Genomic DNA, 20,986 nt, shown 5'->3' with positions numbered 1-20,986 from the left:
AGGCTTTCGCTGAGCGGTTGAAGGCTCGTCTCGCTGACACTCCGACGCTCTTTTCTGTACTCTGAAGTGAAACTTCCCTCATTCTCTGAAGCAGCGAGACTGTCACAGTGAGTCAAAAGCAATTCATTCTGCTGTCTATGTCTTCAAGCAGGCGGTAAACGCTGAAAATCTCGCTGCAATTACAAGGTGAGACACGGAGGAGCCACTGTGGGATATCACGTATAATTAGCTCAAACCTTAAGTGGTTAGGACGCCACCTTTTGTTCTGCAAGTTGTTCTTTTTCATTCAATTCTACACAAAACATCACAAAAAAATCTGTCTCCATAGACAGTCCTAAGCTGTTTACAGTTATACAGAAAGTTGTTCATCCAGAAAATGGCAGCAATGTCGTCCTTTTCAGGGCCTCACTTCCACTTAGCAAGTCCATATTTACCCATCCAGTCCTGGAATCTGAACCCGTGACCTTGTCATCACAACCACACTCCTCCTGACTTATGACTCGACAGTGATCACCCACTGGCATTCGAGTATGAAACCAGAAACATCCCCTCCTCCTCCTCGCTGCCCTCCAAACTCATTGTCTTGTCAATGGTGGGGTATACTCACCGAGCTGACTCTGTTTTTCCCAGCATGTGGTTGCCAGGTTGGACAATTCCCGGTATTTCTCCGCCAGTTGGAGTTTGCCGTTACAGAGGCGGGGTCGTCGGGCCAGGCTGTCCTCGGCCAGGCTCCGATTGGACGTCTGCAGCATTTCCCTCTCCACCTGAAGCTCCTTAAACTAAAGAGAGAAATAAATGTCAGATAATTATACAATAAATGTGGTACAGCTGAAGGTTGTTTCTCAAAACTACGTAGAGGACAGTAAAAATAAAACCTCCTGTAACATACATGTCGATACTCTTAATTTGAAGGGTTGTCTTTAACTTCACCATGAAGTCACGGGACTGGACTTTATAACTGGGCCCACGATGGACAGACCTGGAGCCAGCTGATTGCACGTTCCAGTGGGGCGAGTTTAAACACTGCCTCAAACATAGAAAACAGCAGTGTTTCCCACAGCGCTTTGTAGTTAAGGCGGCCGCATAAACAACACTACCATTGTAGAAAAAAGGGCCACGGGTCAGACTAGAAGACTACATCCTCCATACACGGGGAATGCAAACTAACTGCAAGGCCACCAGCGCCCCGCAATTTATTTTTTGGCGGATAGAAAATATGCTTGGCCAGGTGATGTTTTGTATTCCACTTATATTTGATGCTCTATTATGTTACTCTTTTGTACTGTCACGTTGGAGCAACCCGATACATGAATGTCCTTCAGGATACATAGAGTTGATCAAATCAAAGTTTATTACATTTTGTCTTAAGCGTTCATGTTCCCGGGCCAGTGGTTACAGTGGTGGGGCCAGGGATCTTGAAAAGCCACAGGGGCCCAAGAGGTCATACAAAAACATCTTAGAAGAAAGTCAGTCAATCATTTGTAAAGCTGCTGTGTGGCTTGTAACACACCAGTGTACTGCAGGGACCATGTCTAATATCATAAGGCATTCATTGACTCTCTTCAAAGCCTTCATGCAGACGTGTGAATACTTCGTCTCTCTACAGTCGTAGGAAAGTTGTGTTGGTGCCTTGCAATAAATTGCTAAAAGAAACTCCCAGTGGTTCTTGGGTTACATGAGTTGATTTGTCCTGAATGACCCCACAGTGGAAAGGAAATATCAGTGCTGGACTGAAAAAAAGTTTCGGTGTATTAGAAAGTCATTTGGAGCAGCATGATACAATCTCTTTATCTTCTCCTGCAGCCTAATGGAGGCTGCACAGGACCCTGAATCACCTGAAGGTGAAGTGTCAGCACCTGCTGATGGAGGCAGGTAGCAGCTCCATCAGCATACCATCACAGCTAGACCTCGGAAATACACCGATGTCCTTGAAGTCACAGGCCTGCTTCTGAAACCAGCATCATCACCCAGCAGTCAAAATAGACTTTGACTTTAACTGAGTTCAAACTGATGAACAGGCTTCAATGGAAACTGTAAAAACAAACGTAAATCTCCAGCACAACATCTCAATCCCACGCATCCCATTTTTACATCAAGCTATCATTATGAAGTCACACACAATCAAATGTCACCAACAAAGATTAGATTCATTCCTTTGGAGCCTTGCTTTCACAATGTAGTTATGCCTACAACTATACGTATTATCTCTGGGAAAGATTTAAACTTTGTCCGTAAACTGGGACTGCTGCAAATGCTTGAACGACTTGAGTAACTATTTCTGCAGGGCAAGTTTCCCCCATGGTGCGGTGAGAAAATACAGGAAAGAGGGAGAGCAATAAAGCTCAAGACTTAACTCCAGGCGTCCACTCAATCAAGAGAGTTCTGGGACTAGAAAAAGTCCAAGCTGACTCTCAGTTGGGAGTCTTCTACTCCAGTAGGTGAGCAAGTACCAAAACAAGTCGTCACTGCTATCCAATGTCTGAGCCTTATTTCACTATTAAAAACGCTGGGATCTTGGCTACAAATTGGGATTGTTGTCCTAGTTGCTATGTTTTGTTGAAAAATGGAAAGTTGTCTGGTTGTCTTTTTATTACAAGAGCCAACACTTTGAAAGGTTTGAGGTTGAAAGATGAAAATGACTTTGTTTCCACTATAAAAACAGCCCGTTGCTAACACACATATATATATATATTTTTACTTCTAAAGGAGACACCACTCATTAAAAACTGACACTCTCTCTCCAACTGTTAATACTGCGTGTTATTTTATGACTTTGAAGTGGGTTGTTCTTTGAAACAGAATTATTTATGTCTGACAAATATCGTTTTTTGTTTTTTTTTTCTTCCCAAAGTCAGAACAATTTGGAAAGAAAAACTCGAGCATTTGTGTTTTTAAGCTTCAGAATACGAGGCTTTTTAAAGAATGGATTGGAAAGCCACAGATTTCAACACCAAGAAAAACAATCCTTTAGTCTTTTTTGTCTTTAATAATCACTGTCCATGTGAGTTTTACAACCTCAAACAGTTATTCATCCTCAATGGACAATTATTCCCTCTGTAGTACATCTTAACGTTGGAACCATGAAACGATTTTTGTTGGTTAGCTGGCTATCAATGCCTTCACTCATGCTGTCTTAAATCACATTGGCTCACTTATACCGGTTTACATCATCAAAGAAAACTTTTCCTGACTCTATTCTCGGCAATATTCCAACGTGCTGATTTCCAAAATTACTAAAATGTGAAGGAATTATCAAGTAATCCATTATCCAATCAAATGGTGGGATGACGGTAAAGTTTCATATGATTTTGAGGTTCATGTACTTAATATACTTACTGCAGAAGGACAGGTCAATGCACTGCAGCTGAAAAGCAATACAGACTCAGTTTCCATCATAGAATGTATGTAAATGGGCAAATCGCCTCAACACCCTCCTGTTCCCATCTGGAAAAGCCGCAGTATTGACTAGTGATGTTCCCGGCCGACTTATTCCCAAGCTGGTTAAATGGACCTATAAATTCTGGTCACCCCACTAGTCTCCAGATAAGAAAAAAACTTTCAAGATTTAATTAAAATTGCCTGCGGTTAAGCGACTTATTTTGGTTTGCAGAGTGTGGCTAATATTATCAGAACTAGTACAACCAGCCTTCGGTCCTCCCTGCAGGTTTACATCCACACGCCTGTGCTTCATGTAGTTACACGTTGATCTGATCGACATTTAGCCTGACACGGTCTACATACAACTAAATCTCCATTTTCTAGATCAAACTACAGCCAAACTGCACTGCTCCAACATGATGCTATCCATTCACTGTGCTTGTTTACATCCAGGTTGTAGAGCAGGAGCCATAGCCAGTCTACGTCTACAGCCCATGATTGTGTGGGAAGGTTTGAGCAAAACATTTGATCGGCCAAATTATTAATAACTTGTTAAACAGACTACGATTTTAGTGCCGCCTAGAGAGGGTGATGACATTAAACTGTTTAGTGAACTAAACGCACTCATACCTAGTGGAAATAAGTTTCCATATTTATACAATCAATGGCTGAAACCAACAATAAAGATCATCTTAAGGTAAATTTCCCAGATGGTACCTAACAATGTGCTAATAAATGATGCAATCGAAATCTTTCAAAATAACGCTATTCAAAAAAGTTTGCTTCTCTTTTTTGTCTGAAAACTTCATAAATCATGTTTATGGTCATGATGTCACAGAATTCTTGTTGTAGTCATCATGCTGCTGGGGTTTGAGGGATGGTGGTTGCTGTATGGGTATATGGGGGAGGGGTTGGTAATCATTGTCACTAGAATAGGCAAACCATAAATTATTTAAATGAATGCCACTCCCTGTAAGTCCTGCCAGCAAAGCGCTGATATAAACAATGGGTGTCTCAAGCACTGACACAATGCCACTCTGTTAACTTCAATCTGGGAAAAATCTGAATCCCTTTTTCGACTTTTCTAACAGCCTCTGCATTCCTGTGATTCTGCCCAGCCCGGATACTTTTTCTTGCTCTATTGCTTTCTCTCAACACTCAGTCACTACAAGCCTGAAGGCTGTTTCATTCAGTCCAGTGTTCTGCGCTGCATCTGTCTCACATTTTACGGGTCATCAAAAGGATGCAAGAGTCCCGAGTTCGGTGGAATTTGCAGAATGTGCCTTGTAGTAAAAAGATGGTCTGTGTGAGTGCAGAAAGAGATACCACAGATCTGCTATTCATTCTGGAAGAAGAAGAAAAAAAGGTCCTGCAAGAATAAAGATAACACAGCTCCATTCAGATTTTAACAGCCCAATCATACGCCCCGTTTTCTTTAAACAGGAATCAAAGTGGACAATCCACTTCCTGCTTAAAGCAATCCGCCCCGTTTATTAAACAACAATTGCTGCAGACTTCAGGGAGGGAGTTTTTTTTTCCTGATTTGATGCATGAGCTATAAAGCTGTCCTGACAGTGTTTACCCTCCATGACAAACGACGCTTGGGGAACACTTAAAGAGTCGGAAATTCTGCACTGTAGAAAATGAGGAACAGCAGACTGTCGTTTCCTTTGGTTTAAAATAGAAAAAAAAACTTTGCACATGTATTTCATAGGACAGGTGCCTAGGAGAGTGATGTGGCCTTCAAAAACTTACAGGTAAACTTCTGCACAACTTGCAAACAAACATTTACAGACAACGTTTTGGTACTAGACCTTCATCCGGCAAACAGAGTCTTGTACAGAGATCATTTCCTGTGGTTCAACATGTCTGACCACAACCATAGGTGTTGCTCTTTTTATCTTAAATGTGGCTCAAGTGAAATAAGGTTTCAGCAGCCAAAAGCCACAAATCAAAGACTCTGCCTGCAATGAAATTGACGAGAAGCATCAGTAATTTCTATTCAATGAAGTTCTTTATGAAGCACCAGGCCTTGATTCAACCGATAGAAATGAATCCATCTGTGGGGCCGGTTTGATCATCCTGTCGTTGGCCAATATGGAACCAGTTTTAGCTGCTACGCCCAATATTTAGATAAATCAATACTTGGATCATGTGTAAGATGAAATATGTCCCTACATGAGAAGAAACCTTTTCAGGGCTTGACACGACAGCATCTTTAAATTTGTTGTCTTGGTTTTCAGACCGGCAACTTCAACATTTGGTTCAACGCCTTGTGATGAGCTGCTTCACAAAAAGTCCTGACACATTGTCTTGAGATTCAGGTGGGGACTTGATCCAGACTTGCCTTTTCACACATGTACAGAGACATGTCTGTAGACGACTGTTTATCATTGGTATCAATGCAATATGAATTTGGGATTTATCCACAATATCAATGAATGGAAAGAAATGTACGGACTAACAGAAGCAGGGAGCAGCTGAAATGCAATGATCATCTGACAGAGTCTTAACTCGGGGGGCTGGCAGGGTGAAGTCAACTTGATGTAAAGTTCAGCTGAGTCATGTCAGGACGTGTTCAGGAGGGGAGTGTTTGGGCAGAAGGGGCTTTAAAGTCAATCAATCAACTTTGTGAAGAACACAATCACAACAAAAGTCATGACACTTTAAGATTAGAGCAGGAACCACGCCGTACTTTATGTAATATTATCTAGAGGGGGCCAACATTAATCAATCAGTGGACAAGTACTCGGCAGGGAAAAACTTCCTTTAAACAGACAGAAATGAGAAGCAGAACCAGACTCCAAAGACTCTAAAAGTAAAGAACTATATCTGCCTCAACAAGCCAGGCCAACAAGTTGTGACAATTTCAGGAAGGTATTTACAATCAAAAATCTCTGATTTGACCAGGATGTAGGTTACTGACCTTCAGCCATCAGCACAATTTATCAGTTTACCTGTATCATTACAAAACTTGAATTACATAAACTAAGATAAGAAAACCATTCTACAACATCTCAGTGATGTTTGATAGTATCCGTCCTGCGTCTCTGACTCATTCAAATCTAAAAGGATGCAGTAAACTCACTTTCCATGCATCCAAGGGAGAGAGCTCTTTTTTTTTTTTTAAATCATGTACGATTGCCATCTAAGATCGCATATTGATAAAAAAAACAATTTCCCCCGGCGATCTACCCTTCACATAAGTAGAGCCAGGAGTAGCATGTGATAGGCTCTGCAGGTAAACAGAGAGAGACGCTGTTACACCTATCCTTAAATGCAATGATCGCGGTGCCACACCTCATAATAAGAACCCTCTAATGATGTTTGTTATTTGTTTAGTGCAGCGAGATGATGTTGACGTTATTCTGCACTCTTTTTAGATTTGCTACGTCTTTCATAACAAGCCTCACCTCTCTCACCTGTTGAGATAACAGAATCGTGAGAGAAGCTTTTTGAAACAGGGAGGTGTGGTTTTTTTTTGTGAAAGGTACCGGTGATGAAGATTGTCAAAAGAGCGCAGAGGCATGAAGTCATAAAGAAGAAGAGATGATGATGATGTCAGCAAGGTCTGGACCTCATTAATGATGTTTATAAGAAAATCTGCTTGTTTAACAGTGTAATCAGGGCGGGGTCGATTCTGTCTGTGCTACTCCAAGTGATCTAAGCAGGACAGCAGCTCTCTCTCTCTCTCTCTCTCTCTCTGAGTGCTACAGCCCAGGTAAACTCAATAAAGCTAACAGCATATGAAATACACTTATTCCTCCAAGCTCCGCTAGCATTATCTCCTTCCCTTAATGTGTCACCTGCTGCGAGGTTCTCAGCGGCGGCCTCCACTTGAAATCAGCCTGCCGCTGCTCCGGTGTCCAGAGGAACATAACTCTCACCTCCTCCTCTTCATGTGGTGCCGGTGGAGCGTAAATGTTATCACCCCGACACAGACATGACTGTACTGCAGCTGCAGAGCGTTTGAGGCTACCCAGGTTTCAACAGACTGCTATGTTTCCATGACTGCAGATTTTTTGGTTTCCCTACTCCAGATCAACGTTAAAACGTATCGCTCCCATCTGCGTGATTATTGAGGGTCACTCTGAGAAGAAGCTCACTGTGGCGCTGGAGACGGGAACATTTTGTATTTTATTAATGAGACTATGATTATGAATAACCTCAGATGTTTACATAACACTCATCATTAACATGAGACTAATGAAGCGCAGTGCTCCCAGAGCCTGGATGGAGATGAGAGATGGGATGTGAATGCAGTCAGCCATGAAACATACACAGTACATGTGTTGATATATACTACCGAGAGAATATTTTAAAGGATTAACGCCCTCTGGAAACAAAGGAGTCTGTCTTATTTGTTAATGACAGATAAATGCTAAAAAAAAAAAGAAACACCCCCAAGCTGTCTGGATTGTGGATTTGGGTAATCTGCTCTGCTCCCAGAGGGGGAATTGTATGACCTCTTGGTGAGATTCAACCACTTTAGCTCCATCATCCCATTTCATCCGCAGAGCCAGGTTTCAAATGACGCATCCTTTGCCAAACACAGGACAAATAAGTAATGACTGTCGTCGTCTCTGAGCAAATACCTCAAAGCATGCAGCTTCTTTTTTTTTTTTTTTTAATTCAATAAAACCAAGCAACAGCAGTGTATAAACACTGAAATGTGATCCAGCCCTGGGGTTCTCTTCTCATGGTGGTGGGGGGGGGGGGGTCCAATAATAAAAGAAACAGTTGATTTTTTTTGAATATTAAACTCCTTGGGTGTTTGCACGTCACAATGACAACATGACTATCCCACCCTGGTTATGTTTCACTGCACACACTGTTGTTATCCACTCCACCCATTGGCTGCGAGGGCAACGCAATCCTATAGCCTGCTGACTCCTGACTGAGAGAGTCTTTTCTGTTTGAACACCCCCCACCCCCACACCCCCCTAAAGGCAAACCTCATCAAAATGGGGCCCCATGCATGAAAAAGTTTGGGAACCATTGGACCACCTTGTATCTGCGTGTGGTGTGTGTGTTGGGAGTGAAAGAGAAAGTGATGAAGTATTGCTATACGACAGAAAGGTGGTCATCTTGTATTAGCCACCGAAACGTGCCTCTGTCACGCAGAATGAACCACGTGGAATTCCCTTTTTAAAAACGCCGACTTTAATTGTACCGTGTTATCACGCAACCATTAAATCATTAAATGGTGCGAACAATGACGGTTAGTGATTGTCATTGACGACAGCTAAATTCGGCACAAAAACAAAAGATTTAAGCGCAACTTCCCATTGTGGAAGTTCACTTTTATTCCGAATTAGCTCGGGTCGCCAATCTATCTTTTAAACGAAAAGGGAACGGGATGACCACTTGTAAAAGTTCAATTTAAATTCAAATACGCGATGCTACACACACCAAATGATAGCCGAATAAAGGAGTATGCTAAGATCGTTTTAATGGTTACTCAATTCATCGTTTTTAACTTTGCTGATCACAGGAAAAATGAAGAAACACTAGATTGCCACATTTCTTAAACGGGGTTCAGCGTGAGAACTCAAACCACATAACGGCGCGTATGGGGGTCTATGGAAGCTTTCTGCGCGAAGAGAACCACTGCAAGATACATTTATCACTTGGAGTGACCGCAATTATGTTTTTTTTAGTGTTTTATCGTGGTTTCGGTGACTAATTTACCACATTATTAGGAGACGGTGTTCATGAAAAGAAATGGAAATCCGGCCACTCGCCACGCAGACAATCGATGAGCCATGTAAAGCGGATTTGCGTTAAATGTGAATGACATTAAAACACAAAAAAAACGCGAATTTTAAGAGAGGATAAAAAGTAGAGAAAGATAAATTAAAGGTTTAACACATGGGGTAATGCTGCACAAATTCCTTACGGCACTTTGGTTTCCTTTGGGGGGGAACAAGAGGATACCTTACCTTCTCATTGAGCCGAATGATTTGATCCATTTTGTCGTCGTTTTGTAAAAGCTCGCTGAGCTCACAGTCGCTCAAAGCCCGGTAACCGTCAGGACAAGTGTTCGGCTCCATCACGCTGCACGTTGTAGTCCTTCAGACTGAGCTTGAAGACGGTTTTGGAGACATGAAAAAAAAAGAACAAGTCCGCACCGCGGTCACATCTCGCTCTCACATCGGAATGCGATGCGTTCAGGCTCCGCATGCAGCGTCAACGGACGACGCACCACCAACCGCTACACTTCCTGTTAAAAAACCTTCAAAATAAAAGCCACTTCCACTTCTCCAAATATTCCAAATAAATTTACTCAAGTACTTCACTCATGTAGTATTCAATGTTATGTGCTGTGACAAATAGCAACTAATTAAGCAGCAAGTATTACTACATGTATATAGTCATAATAATAATAATAATAATAACTTTATTTATATAACACCATTAGTTTACTAACCATTTAGTTTAAGTTAAATTGTTTATTTGAATCAGGGACAGTGTACAAAAAAACCATTAGACTCAGAAGAGAAGAGATGCTTTGTACCAGATTTAGCTAGCTAATTTCCATCTGTTGTCCCTGGGCAGATGATGGCAACAGCAAAATACAAATCAACCAGTCACACACACACACACACACACACACACACACACACACACACACACACACACACACACACACACACACACATATACACACACACACACACACACACACACACACACACACACACACACACACATTTCATAAGAGAGAAGAAGAAAGACAATTTACAGATATTAAAACATTATGTTCAAGTTTCCCTGAGAGATCTAAAAGGTTGTTGAGATGACACATTAATGCTGACAAGACTGGGTCCTTAAAATCCATTTTTTGACTTCCCGGGTGAAAGTGCAGAAGTTTGTGCAAAGTTTAAGACTAGTTGGAAGACTATTCCATTCTTTAACGGCTTTAAAAGAAAAAAACAGATTGTGCTAAAGTGGAGCCACGTTTAGGAATACTGCAATCTCCGTTAGAGGCAGACCTTGAAGATCTGCTGATCAGCTCAGAGTGAAGTTTCACAAAGCTTTTCAATGGTGGAGGAGCAGCATCATGTATTATTTTGTACACTAAGCGGACATCGGTATAAAAAATGAAATTGTCAAAGCTCAGAATTTTATATTTATCAAGAATATCACAATGATGATACATTAAAAACAGATTTTACAAAGTGCTTTGACAGACAAAGACAGGAAGTCAGGACAATAACACAATAAACATAAACAGTCCGGCCAAACAGAGAGAAGAGCACAAAAAATAATGTAAATGCAAATACAAGGAATATAAAAGATACAACCGGCAGGTCCAAAAAGCCAGATGAAGCCCCAATTAAAGAAAATTAAATACAAGAGAAAAGTCAACAAGCTGATGACAATAATATAAATATAAAGAAGAAGACAACGACATCAGATCACAGGTTAATACAAACAAAAATGAAGATAAAAAGTTGTGAATAAAAGACAGTTCTACTTAATTCTACTTGAAACATCTGTCATTGTGAAGTTTTTCTCCTTGTGCCTAAAACCGTTTTGCTTGATGTGATTTGACTTCTTTTTTGTGCAGTCTTTTTGCCCTCATCGACTCTTTGAAGAGTGCCATGAGTTCAGTAAACCCTCGACTGTTTTTTGGCCGTACAGCCCCTACATCCATTAGACTTGTCAGGACCAAGTGAAGCTGTGACTGATTACTGACAACTTATCATTATGTGGGTTTTTTTCTGAGGAGATTATTAGATGTATGTAGGTCAGCAAACTTGAAAGCTCAGGGCATTTTTCATAAACAAAGTCCAAAGGATTTTCTCAGAGGTTTTTTTCTTTTTGTTGCATCGTCTGCAGTCTAATATCTGGACTCTGAGTGTGGTCGGCCTGAGGCATAAACAACAGAGTGTGAGCTGATGGAGGCGGCGCAGGGCCCCCCTCTGCCACCAGGGGGACACCAACACAACCCATGTGGGGGGAAAAAAAAGCTTGCTCATGGAGATGTAGGTTATTCCGATAATGTGATCTTGGGGGGATCATATTTTGCTTAGGGTCCTAAAAAAAACCTGCAGAAACACTGATTTATTTTATACAGCGATGGGAGCTCGTTTGAGGTACTTAGGCCTACTTGATTTGTTGCTTTAAACTTTAAATCCTCTATATTCATGCATCAGAATTTACAATCAAAAAACATTTATTTTTATTTTTTATAAGTCATTCAAAGGACGTGTTTTCTTCATTCTTTTTCCCCCAGTACAGAACTGATACTTTGACTTCATGTATGTTTTGTCTCCTTTGCTGTTTGTGCCTCTGACAGCTCCATCGACTTGAAGCAGTCAGGAAATGAGCTCAGGTTTGGTTTCTCACAGTGAAGTTGGTGCCGGAGACTCGCTTCACCACTTCTGCTGACTGCTCATGCCCAAGTTGCCAAAGTGTGGTAAGATGCATAAACTCTGTTTTCAGAACTCGGCGGTGTTTCTGTGGATTTGGAAAATGTGTCAGTTCCAGTGGACTTAAACACAAAGACTACATTCAGACTGCAGGGGAACATGGTCAAAATACTTCTGCTAACATGTGACTCAGAACAGTTTTTTTTTTTATTTCTACCCAGAACAGTGTGAACAACTCAAATCAAAAGGAGTCTGATCTCTGACATTTTCATCACTTTTAGTCCTGAATCAGATTCAAACCTGAGTGTGTTCTCAGTCTGAACATTAAATAATACCATGTATGTAACTTTTACGTCACTTCAGATTTTATTTCTTATATTTACAGTTGCAGATGTCTAAGTAGCCCTAGACATCCTGACATTTTGAAAACATCTGTTGCATGCAATCTCCTCTCATAGACTCCACACATATGCACAACTCCACACAGGAGAAGCAGACGTCTCTTCTCAAAAATGACAAAATGAAAAATGGGTCTCTCTTTCGCTTCATCCTTATCGTCATATCGTTCAAATGTTCTGCTAATGAACTTAAAGATAAAATACTAGCGGTTCACTTCAATGGTCGTGTGAATGTCGGACATAAAAATAAATGAATAAAACTTTCCCAAACTGTTTTCACACGTACCAAAAACTCCTGAAACATTCTTCAATTTTTCAGGGTGTGAACAGAAAATGACACATTTTCCCCCCCGAGACTTTTACCAAACGTTTTCCAGCCGGCCACAAATTTCCCATCACCGACCCCTCCATCACTCGACAGAGGAATCCTCCAGCAGTGACATTTTAAGAAGTGCACCAGTGAAATCAGCTCAAGGAGTTTGATAATTGTTGTGATGAGTAAAAGTGATACTTCTGCGATCAACTTCATCATGCTCTCAGATGTTCCTGTGCTGAAGTCTGAGGGTGCAGTTTGTTCTCCTTATGATCTGTGCAATAACCCAAGATACCCTTTTGCATAATTTAAGAGTTTTAATATCTCACAGCACAAGCAATTCTGATATATAAACTCAGAGGGCCTAAAGGATCATGAATACTGCTACAGAATCCAAAATAATTTAAATCAACTAAAGGGAACAAGAAGCGGAAGAAAAGACAAACCTTAAGGGAACATTATACCCACTAAAGTTAATAAATGTAATATTCATTGTAAAATGAAGAATATATTAGAAACATTGTTCTAACCACTGACATGTTTAAACAGCGTTCCTGCTTTGAGCGATGTTTTTCTAAAGGAAAGAAATTGACTCTTTTCATTGCACAAAATCAACACAGAAAAAGCTTTTTGTCAACGATGTCTCCGTCCAATCAAGCATGCTCAATAGAAAGTCGCAGCGACTAGATTAATCAATTACACCTGTGCCTTTCCCGCTGTGACAAACTGAAATACCTGGTCTTAAAACAGCTTAAAAATGTATGCTTTTTGGCATGGTTCAAGTCCAGAAGAGAGTTTAATAAAAGCTGAATTGCTTCGTTTAGGGGAGGACCGAACAGTTTTTCATGATGTGTATTTTCATGAATCAACAACATCAATGATTCTGAAGCAAAGTAGCCATGACACATCAGCTTACAACCATTAACCAAATCTCTATCAACAGATTTTGTTAATAAATTCTGGTTTCTGAGGCAAGAGACAAATTTCAGAAATTAAGTCAGAAAAGCTCCAGTTAATGTTTGAAGCCCTCATAGTATCAAAGTGCATCGATTGTTGTTAAAAAAAAGAAAGAAGCAGAGGGCGCCGGTGGCAGAGTGGTTAACTTGCATGCCCCATGTACAGAGGCTGTTGTCCTCGGAGTTGGTGGCACGGGTTTGAATCCAACCTGTGTTTACTTCCAGCATCCGACGTCCTCTCTCTCCAATAAAGGCCACACAATTCCCCCCCCAAAAAAGCCAATGCTTATGTGCAAAAAACGCAAAAGTTTCACCATAAGGTCTTGTATTCAAATGCACATTTTACAGCATAATGAAAGTGTTTAAAGTTTGACATTTACGGTTTCTTCAACTGAGCTGCACAGGGATGCAGTGGTCAGCGCTGTCATCTCACAACAAGAAAGTACCTGGTATGCAATCTGCCGTAAAACAATCCCAGAACACATCCAATATCGTTTGCTGACGAGCTGTCCTAAATTAAACTCTATAAATAGACATGTGTAAGTGCTGCTAACAAACAGAACTTAAACGTCCTATCAGCTCCAACTCCCTTCTCACTTCCTGATTTGCTCGTCGGACTGTAAACGGTCTCAACACAGAGACATAGAAGTCTGCGTTGAAAGGCCCCTGTGCTAACTGATCACCACACAAGACGCTCTGACAAAGTTGGAAGTTGTTCCCAGAGGTTATATCATCTGATGAAAGTTGATTGATTCCCCCGATCGCGACCACAAAAGCTTCTCTCGGGAGGAAACAGATGTTTATGTGGATGTTGAAGGGAATCAATCAGAGATCTACACGAGGAGTCTCCAAACAAAAACGTCTTCAAAGCAGACGGCTGGAGGCTGTGAGTCTTGCTAAAAGAAAAAAACTTCACAAGGTCTCTGGAGCACTCATTATGCAAAATCAAAGCTAACTATATGCTAATGCAATCTATATGCTAACTCACAATACATCTCTGAAATAATAAGTGTAGATAATCAATCTTTAAGCTGACATTTAAAAATGCACAGTGTGTTCCTCTAGCTGATGGATTTATCTGACATGATCTATAAATATAGCCGAGATTATCACAAAACATGCACCACAAGAAACAAATATTGTCTAACATATAATAGTTACATCTTATTCTGAATCGTCCTTCAAATTGAAAGCAAACAGACGTCCCTAAAAATGCTAAACCTTAAAATTTTTCTTGTACAGTTTTTATTGAAACGGGTCAAACACATCAAGTTTCTGCTGCTCTGACTGTGAGAAGAAAAATATCCGGATTAAAAACAGAAACATTATAAAACATGATTTAAAGTGAGTGACCACCAACGTTAGGTAGCCGAGAGTTTTTATAAGTAAAACGTCAAAACTGCAAATACATTTTTTATTCTGTAAAATTTTACTAATGAAAAAAAAATATGTACAAAGTCTTTTATGTTTGCCTTTTTCTCAGTTTTGTTATTTTGTGTCAAATCAAATGTTTTAAGGAGCACTCACACTAGGCAATCCTTACCGTGTCTAAGCACACTTCACCCCTAAAGTCCAGTTCTTTTGATCAGTGTGAGTGCTCCGATCTACACTTCCTTGGCCCTGGAACGCTTAGGGCACGGTCACACTGGCCATCTGTACCGTGCTGTACTCAAGCACGATTGCCCCCCCCCCACCCCACTGGGCCATTCCCACGCTGGCCGGCACAGCCCACGGTCACACTGGCCAGGACTAAACTTAGAAGAGGTGTGCTTCGGCACGGTACAGTTCATATACACAACATGGACAGCATGTGTGTGGAGTGTTCTGGTGCTCGAGTACGGTACTTTAGTGGTCACACTGATCAAAGGAACTGGACCTTTCGGGTCAAGTGTTCTTCTCTAAGCTGGTGCACAGTACATAAAGATATCTCCTGCTATTTTGTATTTATTAATAAACATAAATGGATGATGGGAAATGTGAGGAAAGAGAAAGTCGTTCTGATCGCTCTGCTCAGCAGCATCCAGATAAGAAAAGTCAAAAGTGTCTATTAGAACAATCTCCCTCCTGCACCCTCGCAGGCTTATCCCACATCATCGTAGTCCTCTTCATCATCCTGGTTTTCAACCCCCCCTCCAATGTCATCGATGTCATCGTAGTCCTCTGTGGAGGAAGTTTCTGCAGCTGCATCTGGATCCTCATATGGTGGAGGAGGAAGCGTGGCCACCTCGCCCTCTAGCTTCAGATAATCAGGCGGCTCATCTATGCTCTCATAGTCCGGCATGCTCTGCTCGTAGTCCGGCTTGTCCTGCTCGTAGTCCGGCACGCTCTGCTCGTAGTCCGGCACGCTCTGCTCGTAGTCCGGCACGCTCTGCTCGTAGTCCGGAATGCTCTGAACGTAGTCCGGAATGCTCTGAACGTAGTCCGGCTTGTCCTGCTCGTAGTCCGGCACGGTCTGAACGTAGTCCGGCTTGTCCTGCTCGTAGTCCGGCACGCTCTGCTCGTAATCCGGCATGCTCTGCTCGTAGTCTGATACCTCAGCCAGATTTTCATAGCTTTGAGCCTCTGAAACCAGAAGTTGTATATCTTGTTATTATATTATTTATGTCACATTTCAGAATAACAGTGTAAAAATATGACTTTGGTAGTAGCTTTAGGCATGAATGCACAATGTGGTAGCAGTTTGTTTTACTGAATGAGGTACAGCATGAGAGATATTTAAACTAAGCACATCTGTGGTAGTAGCAACAACACGTCTTCCTGCCAAAACCCCCAAAACACTGGCTATCAGTCAGCTGCTCGCGTTCACGCTAGCTAGCAGTGACTAAAAGCAGCTAGCTGCGCGCCATCCAGCACGGCTCAAAACACAGCAAGGACGGTTCAGAAGCAATTCAGAACAACTTGGAACCACCCTCCCCCCCCCCCAAAAGGCTTCTGTCTTTTGCCAGGCCGTTGTTGTAAATAAGAATGTGTTCTTAATGACCTGCCTGGTTAAATAAATAAATAAAATAAAATAAAATAAAATAAAATAAAATAAAATAAAATAAAATGAAATGAAATAAATAAATAAATAAAATAAAATAAAATAAAATAAAATAAAATAAAATAAAATAAAATAAAATAAAATAAAATAAAATAAAATAAAATAAAATAAAATAAAAATTAAATTAAATAAATAAGTAAAATAAAATCAATAAATCAATAAATAAAATAAAATAAAATAAAATAAAATAAAATAAAATAAAATAAAATAAAAAATAAAATAAGTTCTGGCAGGCAGCTGCTCTCCCCTCTTTCAGGTACTGCGTACTGCAACTGAATCTTTTAGTGGTATGCAGTACTGGACCATACCGGCCTTCTTTCACCCCTGATTTTACCCACAATGCCAACATTAAAATTGTAAGGTTAGTGCCAAATGTTGTTATAAGTCTCAAGATGACACATTTTTCCTCAGGATTTAAGATGTGTAAGTCTTAAACCTAGACTAAAGAGAAAAATTGTTATTTTCTTGATATGGTCTAGGCAATAAAGGCATGACAATATCTACTCCCAACAAGCTTTCATGAAAAAAAAAAAAGGTTTTCTGAGGACAATAGATAATTACACTCCAGTCTATGTTGCAGGACAATCAGTGTTTCCCTCCTCATTTGGTGGCACTATTGGAGTGACTTGGACACGTCAAGCTGCCAAACAATACAAATATTTTTTTACCTGATTTGCAAAAAAAAAGAGAATTGTGTGGTGTACCGTATCAAAGGCTGCACTCAGGTCGAGTAGAACTAAAACAGAGGGCTTTTTTTTGTTTATCCATGTTAGACCTGAGGTCATTCACAATTTTAACTTTAACTTTCTTTCTAAACCCAGATTGAAACATTTCACAAGTTTTTCTAAAATTTTACTTAAAAATGGCAGGTTAGATACTGGTCTGTAGTTCTGGCACTTTTCTGGTTTGACGTAACTATAGCCGTCATCTACACTTCTCACTCAGCCTGAATTTGTGATGCATGGGTAGATTTTGGTTCCAGAAAACCACAGTTTGGATTTGAATATGTGGTCTTTGGATCTGAATCACGTTTTGTGCAGCTTTGGGAAAACAGTCTCGACGGAGGCTGATTTTTCACTGCCTTCATGTCGCCTAATTTTTTTTTTGCTGCCATTAGTGGTCACATGTTTGTTATTTTACAAACTCATGTGAGACACTGATATAATCCTCTTTTTTTCAGGCCTTTAGATGTTGGCTTGTAGTCAAATGGCAGATAGATTGAGGTTTTGTGTGCAGTTTTCGTGCTGATGTGCTGAACGTGAGAGCTATGATGTGTGGTTTAGGAGAGGAAGAGGGGATTTTGTTGGATAGTATTGCATCACATAATCCATTCAGTGATCCAATTAAGAGCCTTGCCTGCTGTGTTGAACTGTGTCCGAGGAGGTAAAGGTGGGGTGATGGCTTTAAAGTTCCCCTCCTGGTATCTGTTGCTGCTGTGAGGGTGAAAAGAGAAATGTCAGTTTCATCGTCGTGTTCAGTGTGCACAACATGACTTCAAGCATCAGATCAAACATTTGGAGAATACATTCATTGGCTCTCTTACTAAGAGTTAGAAGAGATGATTGACACCAGTCACATATGAGTTTCTGTCCATTAAATCTAAACAAGAAACACTAAGCTTAGAACAAAAACTGAAAACAAGGGAAAACAGGAACGCCCGGCTTTGTCTTTAAGTAACAAACTCACTTTCCAGCAAGCCTCCTGGCAAACCAACAGGTGTTGCAGCGATGGAAGCAGCTCAAGAGAAGTGGTTCAGATAGAAGTGATTGTACCCGACCTAAAAAGCCTTTGCATGTTTCTAATAAGCTCCACGAGCAGAAACGTGCTCAAACTAGGATCAATATTGGAGATGCTTTTTGAAAAATGGAGAGAGGTTAGAACACAGAAAGGTTTACAGACCCATACAGAGCTGGATAAACACTGAAGCTTCAGAGTCCACCACATGGTGACCTGTGTGAGCATCAACTCTAGAGAGGAGGGGGCGGGGGGAGACAGCTCTCTATGATGTTTAGAATTTAGACTGCAGTACCCCTTTTAAACACTAGGTGTCAGAGCTACATACTGCTCCTTTAAAGTGGAGTTTTCCCAGTGCAAAAACTTAAAGCATCAATGTCTCTTACTATCATACGGCTAAAGTTATTAGAGAGCTAATGATTGTTTCTAGCAGAAAATTCTCTGCAGTTTATAATCAAAGGACACATTGGAGAGGAGCTGGGGATCAAACCCCTGACCTTCCGGTTGAGAGACGACCGACTCTACCGCTGAACCACAGCCTGCCCTGTAGCTTCACATATAACAGACATAACTGACTTTGTTACCAACTTTCTCATCAAGCCCTGGAGAACCCAGCGTACCTCCATAAATGAGGAACTCATCAGATGTGAGAATGTAGTTTTGTGTATTTTAACATATTTTCACATTACCTGTTAGTGTCGTCAGATCTTTTGTTGAGAAGATGTGGGCTCATGAATCTTCGCCCGGCTGTGGGAAAACAAAACAAAGAAGTTACATTTAAGCTGCAGGAAAAGAAGAGTCGTCGTGGTTGAGTTCATTAACAGCTCGGCGGGAGAATGATGCGGGATTATGTCAGGATGAAAATAAAGACAGCAGGATTGATTTAAGACTACATAAGCACGACATCATCATGAAAATAAAAAAGCACATTTGCACTTCAGCTGCTCGTATTTGAGCCTTCACTTACCAACTCATGTTTTCACAAGTATAATTTATGTATAAATTGATTATGATCTGTGTTATATTCTGCGGTCTCTATTTGCTCTGTGTGTATAAACCATCACTCTGCTGCTGCAGCCCAGTTTACCCACAGGGATCATTAAAGTTTCATCTAAGCTAATCAAATCCAGAGGGGACCTCTAATAATAGCAAATCATACAATTATAATTACGCTTTACAGAGAGCGAATCGGAGGAACACTCTCTGCACGGTGACGACGACAGACTGTCAGGGTTTTGGTTTCTCTTCCTGTTCTGGTTTGCAGTGTGTGGAAACAGTTTACAGTTTATTGATTTTCCAGTTATAAGGAAGAAAAAAAAAACAGGTAATGAGAATGAAACTAATGTTTACTGCTCACTTCTTTTAAAATGTTGTAAAACATTCCTGTTAAAAACAGGGGGGGGGGGGATTTAACTTGAACACACTACTGAAGTGTTAATTTGACAATTTCAGGCCACTTTATACCTCTACTCCAGTGGTTCTCAACTGCTGGTTGGGGACCCAAAAGTGGGTCGTAGAGCTGTTTGGAATGGGTCAGAAAGGTGTGCCTGGATTTTTATTTTTGTCAAAAGGTTGATGAAGTGGGGCGCCGGTAGCTTAGTGGTTAGTGCACATGCCTCATATACAGAGGGTATAGTCCTCCAAGCGGGTGGCCCGGGTTTGAATCCGACCTGTGGCTCTTCACCATGTCATTCACCACACTCTCTCGCTGTCCCCGATTCCTTTTTTTGGGGGGGGAGGGGGCTTTCCATTCCTGCATCTAGAGACAGGAAAATGGACAGAGCCAGAAACCAGAGAGAGAGTGGAGAACGACATGCGGAAAAAGAGCCACAGGCCGGACCCGAAACCTGGGCCGCCCGCCCGGAGGACCCCAGCCTCCGCACATGGGGGCTCTACCGGGGCCACTCACTCCCCAATTTGTGACTCTCTCTACTGTCCCATCTGTGAAATAAAGTCCAAAAATAAACCTTAAGAAATAGGTTCATGACACACTTTTCAAACATGTTTGTTTTGTTCCTCTTCTTTGTTCTGTCCCATGTTTTGTAACGTCTAAGGTCCAAACTGCGCTCATTTTTCATTCAAATCATCTGATTGGTTGGAAAATATTCAAAATATGTGAAGCAATTTTTCATGAAAGAGTCGGTGTTTGGTCCTCAAGCTAGACTAATTGAGAACCACTGCTTTACTGTTAAAATAAAATGGGTAAATATTTTACTTTTTTCCCTTTTTGTTTGTATTTTTTTAAGCTTGGGGCGGCAGCAGCTCGGGGTTGGGAACTGGAGTGTCACCGGGACAAGTCCCAATACGGGCCAAGTCTGGAAATTGGTCTAAATGAAATTGTATTGTGTGTTTAAAATGAAACAAATAGATAAAATAAAGTAATGGAGAAAAGGTTTTTAGTTTTCATCTTTGACACATACTGAGTGACAAAGTGAGTGTCCTTACGATTTGTCTCAGACACGTCAGTTTATATTTTGGATGAGCTCACTGACTGCAGGAATTTTTTTCTCTTACTCATCCAATATCTTATAGGGTTTTTTTTTTTTTAGATCTTTCTCTGAACCACCTCTTCCACCTTTTCAAACAGTTCCCCTGTGGTCTAAATGAAACATCTGTGCTTTGGTCAAAATGAATCAAGCACCAGAGGAGGTTTGTGACCCTGTATAAACCAGCTCTCTCAGAACGCTCCGTTTTGGTGTGTGTGTCTCTTTAAATGTAATGACCCGCCCCCTGAGTTTTCCCTGTAGACATCACTCCTCTGTAGAGAGAATAAAAATGGCGGACCTGCG

At 40.9% G+C, this 20,986-nt stretch overlaps 2 protein-coding genes and 1 long non-coding RNA gene across 4 annotated transcripts in view; all 3 read right to left on the bottom strand.

Annotated features, from left to right (window-relative positions):
• The window catches only part of vps37d (VPS37D subunit of ESCRT-I), a 38,158-nt gene extending 28,577 nt beyond the window's left edge, over positions 1-9,581 (bottom strand). The window contains exons 1-2 of the mRNA XM_061056374.1: positions 9,321-9,581; positions 608-779 (exon numbers count right to left, since the gene is read on the bottom strand). Of these exons, the coding sequence (XP_060912357.1) occupies positions 608-779; positions 9,321-9,431 (283 nt within the window). The 5' untranslated portion in view covers positions 9,432-9,581. The remainder of the gene's footprint in view (positions 1-607; positions 780-9,320) is intronic.
• Positions 9,582-15,351: 5,770 nt separating this feature from the next.
• wu:fb97g03 (uncharacterized) overlaps positions 15,352-20,986 on the bottom strand; it is a 7,000-nt gene continuing 1,365 nt past the window's right edge. The window contains exons 2-5 of one of the 2 annotated variants that reach the window (XM_061056373.1): positions 18,887-18,944; positions 17,820-17,896; positions 15,954-15,985; positions 15,352-15,890 (exon numbers count right to left, since the gene is read on the bottom strand). In XM_061056373.1, coding sequence (XP_060912356.1) covers positions 15,504-15,890; positions 15,954-15,985; positions 17,820-17,896; positions 18,887-18,944 — 554 coding nt within the window. In that variant the 3' untranslated portion in view covers positions 15,352-15,503. Of the gene's footprint in view, positions 15,986-17,819; positions 17,897-18,886; positions 18,945-20,986 lie in introns of both variants that reach the window. The other variant, XM_061056372.1, reaches the window with a different exon arrangement.
• On the bottom strand, positions 16,122-16,974 carry LOC132988793 (uncharacterized). Its single transcript, XR_009675860.1, has 2 exons — positions 16,724-16,974; positions 16,122-16,332 (listed from the first exon to the last, which is right to left on the bottom strand). It is a non-coding gene; the product is annotated as an uncharacterized LOC132988793 (long non-coding RNA).

Source organism: Labrus mixtus, chromosome 14 (assembly GCF_963584025.1).
Source record: "Labrus mixtus chromosome 14, fLabMix1.1, whole genome shotgun sequence".
Lineage (NCBI taxonomy): Eukaryota > Metazoa > Chordata > Actinopteri > Labriformes > Labridae > Labrus > Labrus mixtus.
Note: the sequence above shows the minus strand (reverse complement) of the source record. Positions and strands in the feature narration are given on the sequence as shown.